The following is a 15,984-nucleotide window of genomic DNA, read 5'->3' on the forward strand; positions in this document are numbered from 1 at the left end:
GTACTGGAAAAATGAGTTTTAGTTAATATTAAGAATAAAGTATTTTTTTGTTGTAAGACCATGCTAAATATGTAATTATTATCTAACTTAATATTAAGAAATTATAATACAGTAATTTCTCCCATATCGGTGAGGTTTATTTAGTAAACATAGTTTTTTGTTTTTAATAAGGGTTGTTTTTCAGTATCTACAGGAAACATACCAGAGGGCCTGGGCAGGGAGGATGGAAAACAAGTTAATTTTCTTGTAATGGAAATGGTTGGGTTTGCTTTTGGCAAAAGCAGGGGAATCTGTGCTCTGCCCAGTGGCCAGGGCCCCAGCACGTGGAGTCTGGAGGAATTAACATCTCTGTGGACCAAATGGTCTGACACCTGGTCTCGCCTTGACATTTCTTCTGCTCTCCCAGTTTCTCAGCAGGTTGTGTGGCCCTGCCAGCTTTAATTAATATCAAAGCTGTGATCGAACAGAGGCAATGCACTGGAGTTTGGAACCAGAAAGATGAATTACCTGTGAGTGCCATTTTCTGTTGGCTGTTTGCCTTTCCTGCTGTTGGAAGAACGTGGACGTTAAGAATTTACAATACGCGTCTTGCCTTTTAGCTAGGAGATGCTGTTGTAGCCTTTTGACAGGAGTTCTTGTACATATATACATGCACACAAATGTGCACATGCAAACACACACACCAGTAGTAGTTGCTGTTGAGTCGATTCCAATTCATGGCGACCCCTTGTGTGTCAGAGTAAACTATGCGTCAGGGGGTTTTTTGTGGCTTGTTTTTCGGAAGTAGATCACCAGGCCTTTCTTCCAGGGTGCCTCTGGGATTTCTGTTTAGCAGCAAGCACATTGACTGTGTCACCCAGGGCCTGACATACCTGTACAGATAAGATTAAACAGTAGAAATGGGGCGCAGGTACATTCTGGAGGCACTGGAGGAATTTTCTCCACCTTTACGCTCAGTTTGACTTAAAGTAGCTGTGAAAGCTAATGAAGGAAATATCAGGAGCAGGGCGGGCTGTACATACTGTAGCAGTGTGTTCTGCAGTGTCCACAGGCTACTCATATTAGCATTTTGTTGTAATATAAAAGGAGTGAGTTGATTTAATTGAATTTAGTGTTATTGTATTTATGAAATCATGAGTTTGCACTGGTTATATTTTTCTAATATCAGCTAAAGTAAGGACATGATGTTACAATTAAGAACGTTCCTTTGACAGCAGAAATTGTCAGGCGGCCAACTCGGCTGTGTGTTCAATGCTGTAATGGAAAGGACTGTGACTGTGAATACCAGCTCCATCACTTGCCAACTCTAGCTTCTCTAGGCAGCAGCTTGCTCATCTCTGAAATGGGGGCCGTACTTCCCTTTATATTAAAGGCTAGAGACAGCATAGGTGTGCTTGGAATAACATGGGCCACATAGCAGGTACTCAGCTCGTTGTGGCGAGCATCATCTGGTCATGACATGGCGTGGCAAAGGCTACCACATGGTAAAGCTCTGCGTTTCCAGCAGGCCTCTGACCGCAGATCTAAAACACCTGCCTAGAATTATTATTCTTCTCGTCAAGGCTGTGTCACAGACCCAGAAGGACTGCAACTTGTTTCTTCACTGCCCACACCTGTGCACAGGTTTATCTGTGATTACCTTGTCCTTCCAGCTGGTAACTAGTCAGTTGATTGCCTCAGGCTCCTATCGGAAACTCCTTTTGATGAAAAGTGCAGGTGTGTTCTCAGGCCTGCGTGTGGTCAGGACACAAGGACACAAGCAGCCCCCTGCTCAGCTGCTGCAGGTTCACACTGGTGAGGGAACTGGAGCCTTCACTTCGCCCACCGGGGCAGGTGCTGACAAAGATCTGGCAGCTTCCTGGTTATGTTGTGAGCGTCTTTGACATTTGCATAGCAGAACAGAGCTGTCTCCTAAAGCTTGTGTGTCCAGCTAATAAAGCAGTTGGAGGTGACGACCTGGTGATGATATTTTCTCTCAGGATTATTGTTACACCTTTGTCAATTTTCTTGAAAGAATTTGGGTAATGGACTTTTGTGTTGATAGCCATTTTAGATTTAGAAGAAAAAGAGAACCTGGAGCTGACATTTGTGGAGCCTCCATCATGTGCCGACCTCTGTGCTCCGTGATGTTGTTTGTGTTGTTCTATCTGCTGCAGAGGGAAATGCCTTGTACAAGCGCCATGGGCAGCCTGCTGTGTAGACTGTGAAAGGCCTTGCTTCAAGTGATTTCTCTGGGAAGCTCTGTCTGCAGCTCTCACAGAAGCAAACCGTGTTTAGTCTGGCTTTAAAAGAATTGTTACCCTGAATTTTATCATCTAGCTAAGCGTGCTATAAAACAGTCGTGGTCCGTGGTCGTCTCTAGTGGGTGTTGGATGTAGGTATATCCTGACTAATTGTGAAGAGAATTTGCTACAGCATTGCCTTGCCTTTTTGAATCTAACTGGTAGACCTCAGAATTTGGTCTGAATCATGAAGTAGTAACACTTTGAATCCCTAACTTACCATCTTTGAGTTAGTTAGAAGAGTGCTGTACAAAGTTCCATTTGTGTGTAGATTCGATAAATGTAGTAATATGTGGATGGCTTCCTGAAACACAACTGTAGCCTTTTGTACTTTTTTTTAACAGATTGAAGTGGACCTTGGTAAAAAGTGCTGGTATCACTCTATATTTGCCTGTCCCATTCTTCGTCAGCAAACAACAGACAACAACCCACCCATGAAATTGGTCTGTGGTCATATTATATCAAGAGATGCCCTGAATAAAATGTTTAATGGTAGCAAGTAAGTGTCTGACTTTAAATGTTACTGAAAACTTTTCTTTAGAACTCTGTGGAAAGATAAGAAGTAACAAGGATAGATAAATACAGCTAGATTTAGAAGTAGATAGATTCCTTAACTATTCATTTGGCATGGTGGGTAGGATCTGATCTTTAGTCTTTATAAAGCTGATTCCTGGATTTGCTGATAAGATCTGTAAGCATGATCTGTTTTTATCATAATAGGTGGAAGCCTTTCCTGGCCATTAGCTTTCACATAAACCAGAATCAAACCCACTGTTCTTGAGTCAGTTCCAATTCATAGCAACCCTGTAGGACAGAGTAGAACTGCCCTGTCGGGTTTCCAAAGAGCAGCAGGTGAATTTGAACTGCCGACCTTTTGGTTAGCAGCGGGGCACTTGCCACTGTGCCACCAGGACCCCAGCTTTTACGGAGTGATTTAACAAAGGAGGCAATGCTGTGTCCCTTTTTTTTTTCCCCACATAAATGGTAGTGTGCTGTATGCTCCTCTGCACTTTGATTTCCTCATTTGTGGTGTGTCTTGGAAGTCTTTTATATGCTGCATAGAGAGTCCTCATTCTATTTTTAAAAGCTGCAGAGTATTCTACCATGTGGAAATGTGATAATTTATTTAACCAGTTCTCTATTGGTGAGCTTTGATGTTGCCATTTTTTTGCTTCTCTATACAGTGCTAAAGTGAATGACCTTATCTGTCCATGATGTATACATTTGTAGAATTAGAATTGCTATTCAAAGGGCATGTACATTTGTAATTTTTATAAATAATAAGCTCAACTTAAAAAAAAAGAAGTTTCAGAAGCCTCTTTCCAATATTTCTAGCTTAGGCAGCTAGAGAATTTTTTGTTGGAGTTTATTTCAAGCCTTCTTATGGTAAGGTCCTTCTTTTATGAGAAGGCCTTGGCTTGATAAAGAAGCTGCCTGTGCCCTTTGCATACTCGGCAGCAGCCCTGGTAGTGTAGGTCGGGGTGAAACCCGCAAGCCCAGTCACTGGCCTTGGTGCACACTGTGCGGCCTGTGCGCTGCTCCAGGGTCATCTCAGGTGTTCCTGGCGTGAGCTAGGCAGCTGCCATCAGACCTGCTGCCATGGAGTGGATTGTATGACCAGCACATTTGAAATTGATTTAGAGACAGATACAGCCTAATCTTTGGAGAAGTTGCATTTACTTCTGAGACCCCAAAAGCAAAATACTTTTCACTGATTTCCACTGAAGAAGGGCTTTGCAGTTTGGGATCTGACTTGAGTAGTATTTATTTGTGACCCTTCTGAGACTGGCAGTTATATTAAGGAAAGCACCGTTAATGTTCAGAGCAAAAGACAGACACGCAGAGGGTGTGTGTGTGTGTGTGTGTGTGTGTGTGTGTGTGTGTGTGTGTGTGTGTGTAATTGTTAAAAATTGTCTATAACTAGATGAAAATTGAATGCTGAGTGACCAGTCCTGTTCCTTGAATTTTTTTTTTTCCCCTTGTCTTTAGATTAAAGTGTCCATATTGTCCAATGGAACAAAGTCCAGGAGATGCCAAACAGATATTTTTTTGAAGAAATAACTTTAGATTGCAATTTGTAAGTGAAACTGAATTGTGGGTGCATTTCGGAAGAGAACGTTCCATTTAATGCAGCTAACCAAGGACTCCCGGGTTTATATATAAGCTAATGCTCCGGAAACTTTGCCAACATTTTAGTACACACACACTGAGGGGAGTGCTCCAGATGAATGTTATCATAGGGCTTTATTATATTCTTGGTCTTCATTTCTGATCAAGTAAATACACCAGCAGTTGTCATTCAATGCAGGTTTTTGTACTTAATTAAATGGTGATTTTTTTACTTTTTAAGAGCAAAAACAGAAGTTGACCTCCCCGCCTTGTGTTTAATATTTCTCCTGCTTTTACTTTTGTCGTTTTCTTGATAATTGTAAGCTTTGAGAATTTTGTGGAGAAGTGTTATTCCCTGTTATGTATACATAATTAAATGAAAATTACTCAGAAAAAAGTTTGATAAATGGAATTGTGGTTATAAAACTAATTTGTGTTTTTATTTGCTTAAGGAAGAAAGCTGTGATAGATTCCAAATTTGCTTTTTGCCGTTTTCCTCTGCTGCAGCTCTCACTAAGGAGTTTGCACCACCCGTGTTCGGGCTCTCTTTGTAGCCCCAGTGGGCTGCCTGTTTAAAATTCCATCACGAATTGGCAGGTTGGGGTAACAAGTCTTCCACTAGAACAGAGTGGAATGAATGAGTCCTATTGTTTCTTTGCTTTTATTGCTAAGAGGTGCTTGCTTTAAAAGTGTGTTCAATAAAATGAAATTCTAAAGTTAGAAGTGTTCTTAAGTTGCTCTTCGCTCTCTCGGTCTTGGTAGCACTGTTCTCTGAAATTTGCCTTCAGGACTTGGCTGTCTTCTGCATTGTATATCATTGCATACACAGTGTTGTGTGTGTGTGTGTGTGTGTGTACCAGCATCAGACATTGTGTATCTGGAAGGGAAGAAGCATGTTCCAGTCCTAAATTGCAGTTACCAGTCTCATCACTTTAAATCTTTAAAGTTAGAAGCTAGCAAATTTTCTGTATGCAGAATATGTTTATTGCTGTTTTTGTATTTGAGTAGTATACTGTTGTATTCAGTGCTTCTCTTCTGCAGAGCATATCATCTCATTGACTGTGAATCTGTATACTGTTCTGATGGATACAGGTAATGATCTTTTCTCTTGTAAGGTATCTTCATTTAATGCACTGTCCAGAAATAGCTGTGTGTAAGTCTTTCTCTGTGTGATGAACTACATGGAAAAGGCTGACTTAGATCCATGAGGCTACTTCATTACGAGAAGAATATTATACAGAAATCACCAAATATTTTAAAACTTTATTTCGTCTGACATGGAACGGAACATCAACATCAGAAAACTTTCCTGACAAAACAAAGAAGGAAGAAAACACAGAAGCAAAGAGAAGGTGACGCTTCACATTTTAAACTACAGAGTGACTTCGTTTAGGGAAGGAGAATAATGGATTTGGTGCTAAGTTCATTGGAAATTGGCAGCATCTGCAGAGTTTATCAGCCTGAATGGTTTCTCCTGAAGCGTTTACTTGGGGGAGCTGGGATTCTTTTGTGAAAGAAAAGGTATTGCTGTGTGTCGCCAGGCTTAAGTTGAGGGCTGCTGCATGCTGTGTGGGTGAGCCGGGGATCTTGATTGGCCTGGTTCCTAGTGCTTGGCTTTGTCCAATCTCAGTCCGACCTCACAGACTTTTGCCCCATGTTTCTGCTTCACAGTTGGAACCTTCTATAAAATTCTCTTTCCCTTCACTAAAGCAGTGGAGGAAGAGAACATAGAGAAGGTAGAGAATTCCAGGCAATACTCTGGTTGATTGTATAAAACCTGTTTTATTATATATATATATATTTTTTTTTTTTCTTTTGAATTAAAACCCAGACTGTCATCTTTTTTACCCATTTCTCCTTACATCACATTTAGCTTTATTCTGATTTTATCACACAAACACCTACACAACATTTAGCCTTCACATAGGGTTTGAACAATACAGACCTTGCTGTAGGTAGAGGCTGGTGGTAATGTTTTCGGGCCAGACACTTGACCCAGTTTCCTTGGGCCACTTCCAAAGACAAAGCCAGAGCCGCTTTGTCCCCTTTCCAGGGTGGGGAATCCTGTTGGCAGTTTTCTCTGCAGCTCATGAAACTTCCTTTAACCGAACATGAATAGTTAAAGAATACGCTTTACCTGAAGCATGTCATTATACAGCTTCCTCTGCAGGGTCCCTGTTGTCCAATCAGACAGGGTTAGGGCCAAAAAATTGAAATTCTGCTGATCTGACAATATGGAAAATGATGTCATCTGACCTTCTTTAAGTGCATGGGCTGAGAACTCATTGGAGACTAATGCTGAAGGTGAGATGGACTTGAAGAGGCCAGACCTTAACCAAAGATGCTGAAATACAGTGTGCTGTCCTTCCTATTCTAGAAGCACCTTCACAGATGGTGTCAGGACCACATCATCGCTGCTGTCCCTTCAGCAGTGTGGAAGGATGCACTATGTCTGTCTCTGCCTCCCCTTGTAAAAGGTAGTGACGCAGCCAAGGTGTTTACAGTCAGTTAATTATAACAGTGTACATTGAAAATAGAATTTCAGAATGGTTTCTTACATTTCTTTGGGAACCATTTCTTTTTATCAGCTGTGGACAAAGGCCATGGGACTCTGCTGAACCACTGAAACTTTACTGTCGAATCCTTAGATTCTGACTTACCCAAAACATCTGCGGCTAAGGTTGTCTTTCAGTCTTTTTCTCCTCTGTGCGATGATCACAGATGCCATTTCTATTGTTTTAGTGGTGATTATATGAAATTTCTATACATAGATGAACGGGTATCGGTGCCTCTTAATTTTAAAAATTTTAAAGGAAAGGGCCACCTCATATTCATAGGATGTATGAGTATTTTTTGAGTGTGTGAAAATTTAATTGAAAATAAGAAAGCTATGAATTAAATCTTTGGGTTTTTCTGTAGCAGCTAATGTGTGCAGACACTAAACCCCACACTGAACTGTGGGGAAAGAGGATCCTTTTTTTCTCTCCAGTGGTCCCACAGGCTCCACACTGTAGGCTCAGCCTTCCTCATGCTGTGGATTATTTCCACTTTGGTGGTTTCAGCCTTGGGACAGTAGATATTGCAAAAACCAAGAACTCTTGGTTATCTGCACAAGACAGACTGCTGGTAGACTTCATTAGCCCTCTGGTTTTCCAGCTCGACCTCTGATTAAGTGGGCTGACAGCCAAGCTGGTGGCTCTGTTCAGTCAGCTGACTCAGGTTATTTTCAGGGAAGGGTGGAGACATGGTTTGGTTAGTTTCATCACTGAGGTGCATAAAGTGAGGACACAGACCAGATACCTGTCATCACGTAACTCTGTGTATGTTGTCTTTGGTAACACTAGGGTGCTGTAGCCAAGGGAATGTCAGCAAGGAACACACAGAAGGTTTGTACTTCGTAGGCCTGTCCAACTGCGGCAGGTTTTATGTGGTACCATTAATAGTGTCTACCATAAACAGGTACAAGGTTCATGAACTGTTCTTACTGAACTATTAAATAAATACCAAAAATAGGCAGAATGACAAATGCATTTTAATAGCAGATGAGGCAATTAGTTTTAGGGTGATTTTACTTCAAGACATAGGAAGAGAAGCAAGGTTTTGTTTTCAAGACATTTCCCCCTGTGGTTTCCCACCGTAGTAGGCATATGCTCCAGTTACTTCCAAAGAGGCGAGAGCAGCTGGAGTTGGCTTAGCGCACGTGCTTTGTTTCAGGTCGTGGGTGAGTACCTGCACGCTTTCTTCAGGGTCACTTCATATTCTCCAGCCAGGCAGCTGTGGGTCCACTAGGATTTGTGCCTGATCTTTTCTTTTGGGAAGGGGTGGGCTGAATGTGTGGGATGGGCAGGAAGCAGGAGAGGAAAACAGGCGTGTGTGTGTGTGTGCATGTGTCTGGGGAGGACCGCGTGTCTAATGGATTTTGCTCATGACAGCAGTGTGCATGTATTTTATTTTTGTTCCACCTCTGTGATTTCTAAATTTGCTCTAAAAGGATTCATCAAATCATCTTGTTCAGATGGCTCAGGATTGTATTTCTTTTTGCCTACCCTGTGTTCTTGGGTTCTATAGTATTTCTATAATTATGTAACAAGAATAGTGTTGCACTGTAATCTATCATATAGAGCTATATGTATGGAAAATTTTGATCAGTTTTTAAAAAAATGTATCCTGTTTGCAAAGGCACAATAAAGCCGCAACGTAGAAACTAGGCAATAAAGCTAACAATAAACCTTCTTTAACACAAACCATATTCATATGCTCTGCTCTTTTGATTCGTAGATAAAGTCTAGCGTATCCAGTAGTTTTCAGGGATTTCATTTTAACTTAAAAAATTCTGATATATTTAATTTCTAAATTTCAGACTGATATAATAGAGTTTTGGAAAACTAAGAAATGCTTTGTTAATCTGTGTATTCCTGTGTAAAACACCTGGCTTTTCCTATATATATTTTTAAAAATTAAAGAAATGCACATTTAAACAGTGTTCTGTGGAAGCAGTCTGTCTAAGTGTGCCAGGTAGCAGAGGTATAAGGAGGGAGCATCAAGGTGCTGGTACAGCTTGGGAGGAGAAATTTATGGCTCACATCTGTTGGAAGTCTGCATAGAAAGCACTTAAAGAATCAGTGTCACTGTCATCTGTTACTGGGCCACCAGCTGTGTGTGAAGAGGAGGTGGCCTGGCGCATCCCGAGTTCCTAAGGAGAAGATTGAGATTAGTGCTTCCAGAATGCTGCACCCTCAGGCCCATCCTGTGGCTGGCTGAGACCCTGCCCTGTTCCCACCACAGTGGTAGCCAGTGTGTGAGGTTGGGAGGAGCCTGTGCTCAGCTCGCTGCCCAGCTGCTGGGGGCGGGAGGCACAGCACTGCCAGAGAAGCAGCTGAGTCATCCTTCCCAGCAAAAGGAAATGAATTCCTGGCTTCTAAAAAAAAAAAAAAATTTTTAGAAGCCAGGAATTCATTTCCTTTTGTATATTTCTCTAGACAGACCCATCCTGGTCTGGGATTTTAGAATGTTTTCCTCCCATGGGAACCATGTGGGTCCTCAGTATGGGTCCCACCCAGGAACAGTGGAAGGCAAGGGCCCAGTTGGTATAGAAGAGACCCGGCAGGCTTGTGGAAAACTGATTTTCGTTATAGGAGCCTCTTGGATGCTCATTTTGTGAAGTATCTGCCCTCTTAAAAATATCAGGTAAGGAGGTGGGGCCAAGATGGCAGAGTAGTCAGATGCTTCCGGTGAACTCTCTTACAACAAAGACCCCCCCAAAAATAAGTGAATGGTTACATTTATGACAAGCTACAAGTCCTGAACATCGAAGGCAAAGTCAGAAGATGGATTGAGCGGCAGGGGGAGGGAGAGATGGTTCAGATGCAGAGAGGAGTTGCTGGACCTGAATCACTGGGAAACCTCAGGCACCATTTCTGGGAGCAACCGCGGGGGAGGGGGGTAGCGTTGGGTAGCATTCGGCCGCAGTTTCTTCTGGGAGAAGCAGCCAGCTGCACAGCCTACACACACCTCCGGAACCAGAGAAGGACGGTGCTTTTGGCAAAAGCTAAGTACCTGCATATATTTTACCGCCGCCCCCCCTCCGCCCCCAAGTCGGCTTCAATGGCTGTCAATTTCCCTAGGCCTGAGATAGGTTCTGCTGAACACTCTGGGCTATTCTCCCGGCCTTGGAGAATGAATAAATTCACAACTGGGGAAAAAGATAGTCTGTCAGCTCCACTGACCTGGGGAGAACAGGACAGAAGTGGCTTCTATCCAGGCATAAATGGTCTGTGGACTTTGAATACTTTTCCCCTGATGGACACGTGTGGGCCTATGTCAGGAGAATAGGCACTTGTTAGCAGGCTGCAACTGTTGCAGCTGTGCAGTGGAGAGGTGGGTGTTTGACATCGCTTTGCCTATTGAACAGGGTCCTCACCTACCCACAACGGGGACCTAAGGACTGATGGCTTCACTGATGTCACCCAGCACCCACAACAGACATCCAAGGATAACTGGTACCTCCCAGTGCTTATAACCAAAAGCATTGGGTGTCCACGGTCCATCTGCAGAACCCACCAACCTGTGCACTCTAGGGAGCAGGGACACGCTTTCCTCTCAGACACTCAGGGGATGGTTGTCAGCCCCCTGCCTTGTTCAGAGTGTGACCCCCTGCCGCAACCAGATACCTGTACCCACACTAATCACCCCTGCCCTTCTAAGACTGTAGGACAGAGCCTGTACCACACACTTGATGACCAACTACCTGGACGCCTGAGCTGAACCCATACAAGAAAAGTGAATGGACTCTAGGTTCATATACCTGATAACAGCTCTAGCCTTCTGGTGACAGGACATAAAATAAGCTAATAACTTAGAGATGGCTCAGAGACAACAACCAATATCAAATCATATAAAGAAGCAGACTGTGATCACTTCAACAAGCTCTCAAAGAAGTGATCTTCTGGATGAAGGTGCATTTCTGGAATTACCAGATGCAGAATACAAAAGATTAATATACAGAACTCTTCAAGATGTCAGGAGTGAAATTACTGATATTAAATTAATATACAGAACTCTTCAAGATGTCAGAACAAGCCAAGGAACACACAGATAAAACAGTTGAAAAAATAAAAAAGGTTATTCAAGAACATAATGAAAAATTTAATAAGCTGCAACAATCCATAGATAGCAATCAGAGATTCAGAAGATTAACAATAAAATTACAGAATTAGACAACTCAGTAGAAAGTCAGAGGAGCAGAATTGTGGCAGTGGAAGCCAGAATTAGTGAGTTTGAAGATAAAACACTTGGCACCAATATATTTGAAGAAAAATCAAGTAAAACAATTTAAAAAAGTGAAGAAACCCTAAGAATCATGTGGGACTCTATCAAGAGAAATAACTTACGAGTGATTGGAGTACCAGAACAAGGAGGGATAACAGAAAATACAGAGAGAATTATTGAAGATTTGTTGGCAGAAAACTTCCCTGATATCATGAAAGATGAGAAGATAACCAAGATGCTCATCGAATTCCACATAAGGTAGATCTTAAAGTCACCAAGACATATTATAATCAAACCTGCCAAAACCAAAGATAGAGAATTTTAAGAGCAGCTAGGGATAAATGAAAAGTCATCTACAAAAAGTGTCAGTAAGAAGCTTGAACTACTGACCAGAAGCCATGCAGGCAAGAAGGCAGTGGGAAAAAACTGCCAGCCAAGAATCATATCCAGCAGAACTGTTTCTCAAATATGAAGGCGAGGTTAGGACATTTCCAGATGTACAGAAGTTTAAGGAATTTGTAAAAACCAAACCAAAACTACAAGAAATACTAAAGGGAGTTCTCTGGTTAGAAAATCAATAATATCTGACATCAACCCAAGACTGGAACACTGGACAGAGCAAGCAGATGTCAATCCAGATAAGGGAAATCACAGAAATAAATCAAGATTAAAAAAAGGCTCAAAACAGGAACAGCAATGTCATTATGTAAAAGAAGACAACGTTAAACCAATAAAGAGGAACTAAGAAACGTAGTCATAGATCTTTCATATGAAGAGGAAGACAACGCGATATAAAGAAGTAAAAGTTAGGTTTATACTTAGAAAAATAGTGGTAAATGTTAAGGTAACCACAAAGGAGACTAAGAATCCTACTCATGAAAATAAAATACAAGAAAATAATAGAGACTCAGCAGAAACAAAATCAACAACAAATAAGAGGAAAAGACAATGAAGATCAACTACTCAGCACAAAAAATTAAGTGGGAAAAATAAAGTGTCTACAACACACACAAAAAAAGGACATCAAAATGACAGCACTAGACTCATACCTATCCGTAATTGCGCTAAATGTAAATGGACTAAATGCACCAATAAAGAGACAGTGGCAGAATGGACTAAATGCACCAATAAAGAGACAGTGGCAGAATGGACTAAATGCACCAATAAAGAGACAGTGGCAGAATGGACTAAAAAACATGATCTGTCTATATGCTGCCTACAAAAGACACACCTTAGACTTACAGACAAACAAACTAAAACTCAAAGTATGGAAAAATATATATCTAGCAAACAACAATCAAAAAAGAGCAGGAGTGGCAATATTAATTTCTGACAAAATAAGCTTTAAAGTTAAATCCACCACAAAGGATAAGGAAGGACACTATGTAATAATTAAGGGGACAATCTACCAGGAGGATATAACCATATTAAATATGCACCCAGTGACAGGGCTGCAAGATACATAAACTCTAAGGACATTGAGAAGTGAGATAGCACCACAATTATAGTAGGAAGCTTGAACACACCACTTTCGGTGAAGGACAGAACATCCCAAAAGAAGCTCAATAAAGACAGAGAAGATCTAAAATGCCACCATCAACCAACTTGACATAGACATATACGGAACACTCCACCCAACAACAGTCAAGTATACTTTCTTTTCTAGTGCACATGGAACATTCTGTAGAATAGACCACATATTAGGTCATAAAGCAAACCTTAGCAGAATCCAAAACATTGAAATATTACAAAACATCTTCTCTGACCATAGGCAATAAAAGTAGAAATCAATAACAGGAAAAGCAGAGAAAAGAAAGCAAACACTTGGAAACTGAACAATACCCTGCTCAAAAACGACTGGGTTATAGAAGACATCAAGGATGAAATAAATTCATAGAATCCAGTGAGAATGAAAACACTTCCTGTCAGAACATTTGTGACACAGCTAAAACAGTGCTCAGAGGTCAATTTATAACAATAAATGCACACTACAAAACAAAGAAAGGGTCAGAATGAAAGAATAATCCTTACGACTTGAACAAACAGCAACAAAAACTCTCAGGCACCAGAAGAAAGCAAATAATAAAAATTAGAGCAGAATTAAATAGAGAACAGAAAAAGAGTTAACAAGACCAAAAGCTGGTTCTTTGAAAAGATTAACAAAATTGATAAACCATTGGCCAAACTGACAAAAGAAAAACAGGAGAGAAAGCAAATAACCCGAATAAAAAATGAAACGGGTGATATTACAACAGGCCCAACTGAAATTAAAGGAATCACTCAGATGACTATGAAAAACTGTACTCTTACAATTTTGAAAAGCTAGAAGAAATGAATTTCTAGAAACATATTACCTATCTAAACTAACAAATAGAGGTAGAACAACTAAATAAACCCATAACAAAAGAAGAGATTGAAAAGGTAACTTAAAAACTCCCAAGAACAACAACAAAAAGCCCTGGCCCAGACGGCTTCACTGCAGAGTTCTACCAGACTTTCAGAGAAGAGTTAACATCACTATTACTAAAGGTATTGCAGAGCATAAAAAAGGATGGAGTGAGTACTCCCAAACTCCTTCTATGAAACCAGCATATCCCTGATACCAAAACCAGGTAAAGACAACACAAAAAAAGAAAGTTACAGACCTATAGCCCTCATGAACTTACATGTGAAAATCCTCAAAATTCTAGCCAATAAAATTCAAAAACATATCAAAAAAATAATTCACCATGACCAAGTGGGATTCATACCAGGAATGCAGGGATGGTTCAACATTAGAAAAACAATGTAATCCATCATGTAAATAAAACAAAAGCCAAGAGCCATATGATCTTATCAATTGATGCAGAAAAGGCATTTGACAAAGTTCAACACCCATTCATGGTAAAAACTCTCCGCAAAGTAGGAATAGAAGGAAAATTCCTCAACATAATAAAGGGAACTTATACAAAGCCAACAGCCAACATCATCCTAAATGGAGAGACTCTGAAAGCATTCCCCTTGAGATCGGGAACCAGACGAGGATGCCCTTTACCACCACTCTTGTTCAACGTTGTGCTGGAGGTCCCACCCAGAGCAGTTAGGCTAGATAAAGAAATAAACGGCATCCGCATTGGTAAGGAAGAAGTTAAAGTATTTTTGTTTGCAGATGAGATGGTCTTATACACAGAAAACCCTAAATAATCCTCGAGAATACTGAAACAGAAGAGTTCAGCAGATTATCAGGATACAAGATGTTGTTGTTAGGTGCCATCAAGTCGGTTCCAACTCACTCATAGTGACCCTATGCACAACAGAACGAAACACTGCCCGGTCCTGCGCCATCCTCAAAATCGTTGTTATGCTTGAGTTCATTGTTGCAGCCACTGTGTCAATCTACCTTGTTGAAGGTCTTCCTCTTTTCTGCTGACCCTGTACTCTAACAAGCATGATGTCCTTCTCCAGGGACTGATCCCTCCTGAACATGTCCAAAGTATGTAAGACACAGTCTCGCTGTCCTTTTAAGGAGCATTCTGGTTGTACTTCTTCCAAGACAGATTTGTTCATTCTTTTGGCAGTCCATGGTATATTCAGTATTCTTTACCAACACCACAATTCAAAGGCGTCAACTTTTCTTTGGTCTTCCTTATTCATTGTCCAGCTTTTACATGCATGTGATGCGATTGAAAATATCCTGGCTTGGGTCAGGCGCAGCTTAGTCTTCAGGGTGACATCTTTGCCCTTCAACACTTTGAAGAGGTCCTTTGCAGCAGATTTACCCAATGCAATGCGTCTTTTGATTTCTTGACTGCTGCTTCCATGGCTGTTGATTGTGGATCCAAGTAAAACGAAATCCTTGACAACTTCAATCTTTTCTCTGTTAATCGTGATGTTGCTCATTGGTCTAGTTGTGAGGATTTTTGTTCTCTTTATGTTGAGGTGCAATCCATACTGAAGGCTGTGGTCTTTGATCTTCATTAGTAAGCTCTTCGAGCCCTCTTCACTTTCAGCAAGCAAGTTTGTGTCATCTGCATAACTCAGATTGTTAATGAGTCTTCCTCCAATCCTGATGCCCCATCCTTCTTCATATAGTCCAGCTCCTCGTATTATTTGTTCAGCATACAGATTGAATAGGTATGGTGAAAGAATACAACCCTGACGCACACCTTTCCTGACTTTAAACCAATCAGAATCCCCTTTTCCTATCCAAACAACTGCCTCTTGATCTATGTAAAGGTTTCTCATGAGCACAATTATGGTTCTGGAATTCCCATTCTTCAGAATGTTATCCATAGTTTTTTATGATCCACACAGTGGAATGCCTTTGCATAGTCAATAAAACACAGGTAAACATCCTTCTGGTATTCTCTGCTTTCAGCCAGGATCCATCTGACATAAGCGATGATACCCCTGGTTCCATGTCTTCCGAAACTGGCCTGAATTTCTGGCAGTTCCCTGTCAATATACTGCTGCAGCTGTTTTTGAATGAGCTTCAGCAAAATTTTGCTTGTGTGTGATATTAATGGATATTGTTCTATAATTTCCACATTCAGTTGGATCACCGTTCTTGGGAATAGGCATAACTATGGATCTCTTCCAGTCAGTTGGCCAGGAAGCTGTCTTCCATATTTCTTAACATAGACGAGTGAGCACCTCCAGCACTGCATCTGTTTGTTGAAACATCTCAGCTGATATTCCATCAATTCCTGGAGCCTTGTTTTTCACCAATGCCTTCAGAGCAACTTGGACTTCTTCCTTCAATACCATCGGTTCCTGATCATATGCCACCTCTTGAAATGGTTGAATATCACCTAATTCTTTTTGGTATAATGACTCTGTGTATTCC

The 15,984-nt window shown here is 41.1% G+C and overlaps 1 protein-coding gene across 1 annotated transcript in view; it reads left to right on the plus strand.

The window, feature by feature from the left end:
* RMND5A (required for meiotic nuclear division 5 homolog A) overlaps nucleotides 1-8,635 on the plus strand; it is a 77,087-nt gene extending 68,452 nt beyond the window's left edge. The window contains exons 7-9 of the mRNA XM_064268816.1: nucleotides 407-509; nucleotides 2,627-2,781; nucleotides 4,272-8,635. Coding sequence (XP_064124886.1) covers nucleotides 407-509; nucleotides 2,627-2,781; nucleotides 4,272-4,335 — 322 coding nt within the window. The 3' untranslated portion in view covers nucleotides 4,336-8,635. The remainder of the gene's footprint in view (nucleotides 1-406; nucleotides 510-2,626; nucleotides 2,782-4,271) is intronic.
* The last annotated feature ends 7,349 nt before the right edge of the window (nucleotides 8,636-15,984 follow it).

This window comes from Loxodonta africana, chromosome 15 (genome assembly GCF_030014295.1).
Source record: "Loxodonta africana isolate mLoxAfr1 chromosome 15, mLoxAfr1.hap2, whole genome shotgun sequence".
In the NCBI taxonomy this organism is placed as follows: Eukaryota; Metazoa; Chordata; class Mammalia; order Proboscidea; family Elephantidae; genus Loxodonta; species Loxodonta africana.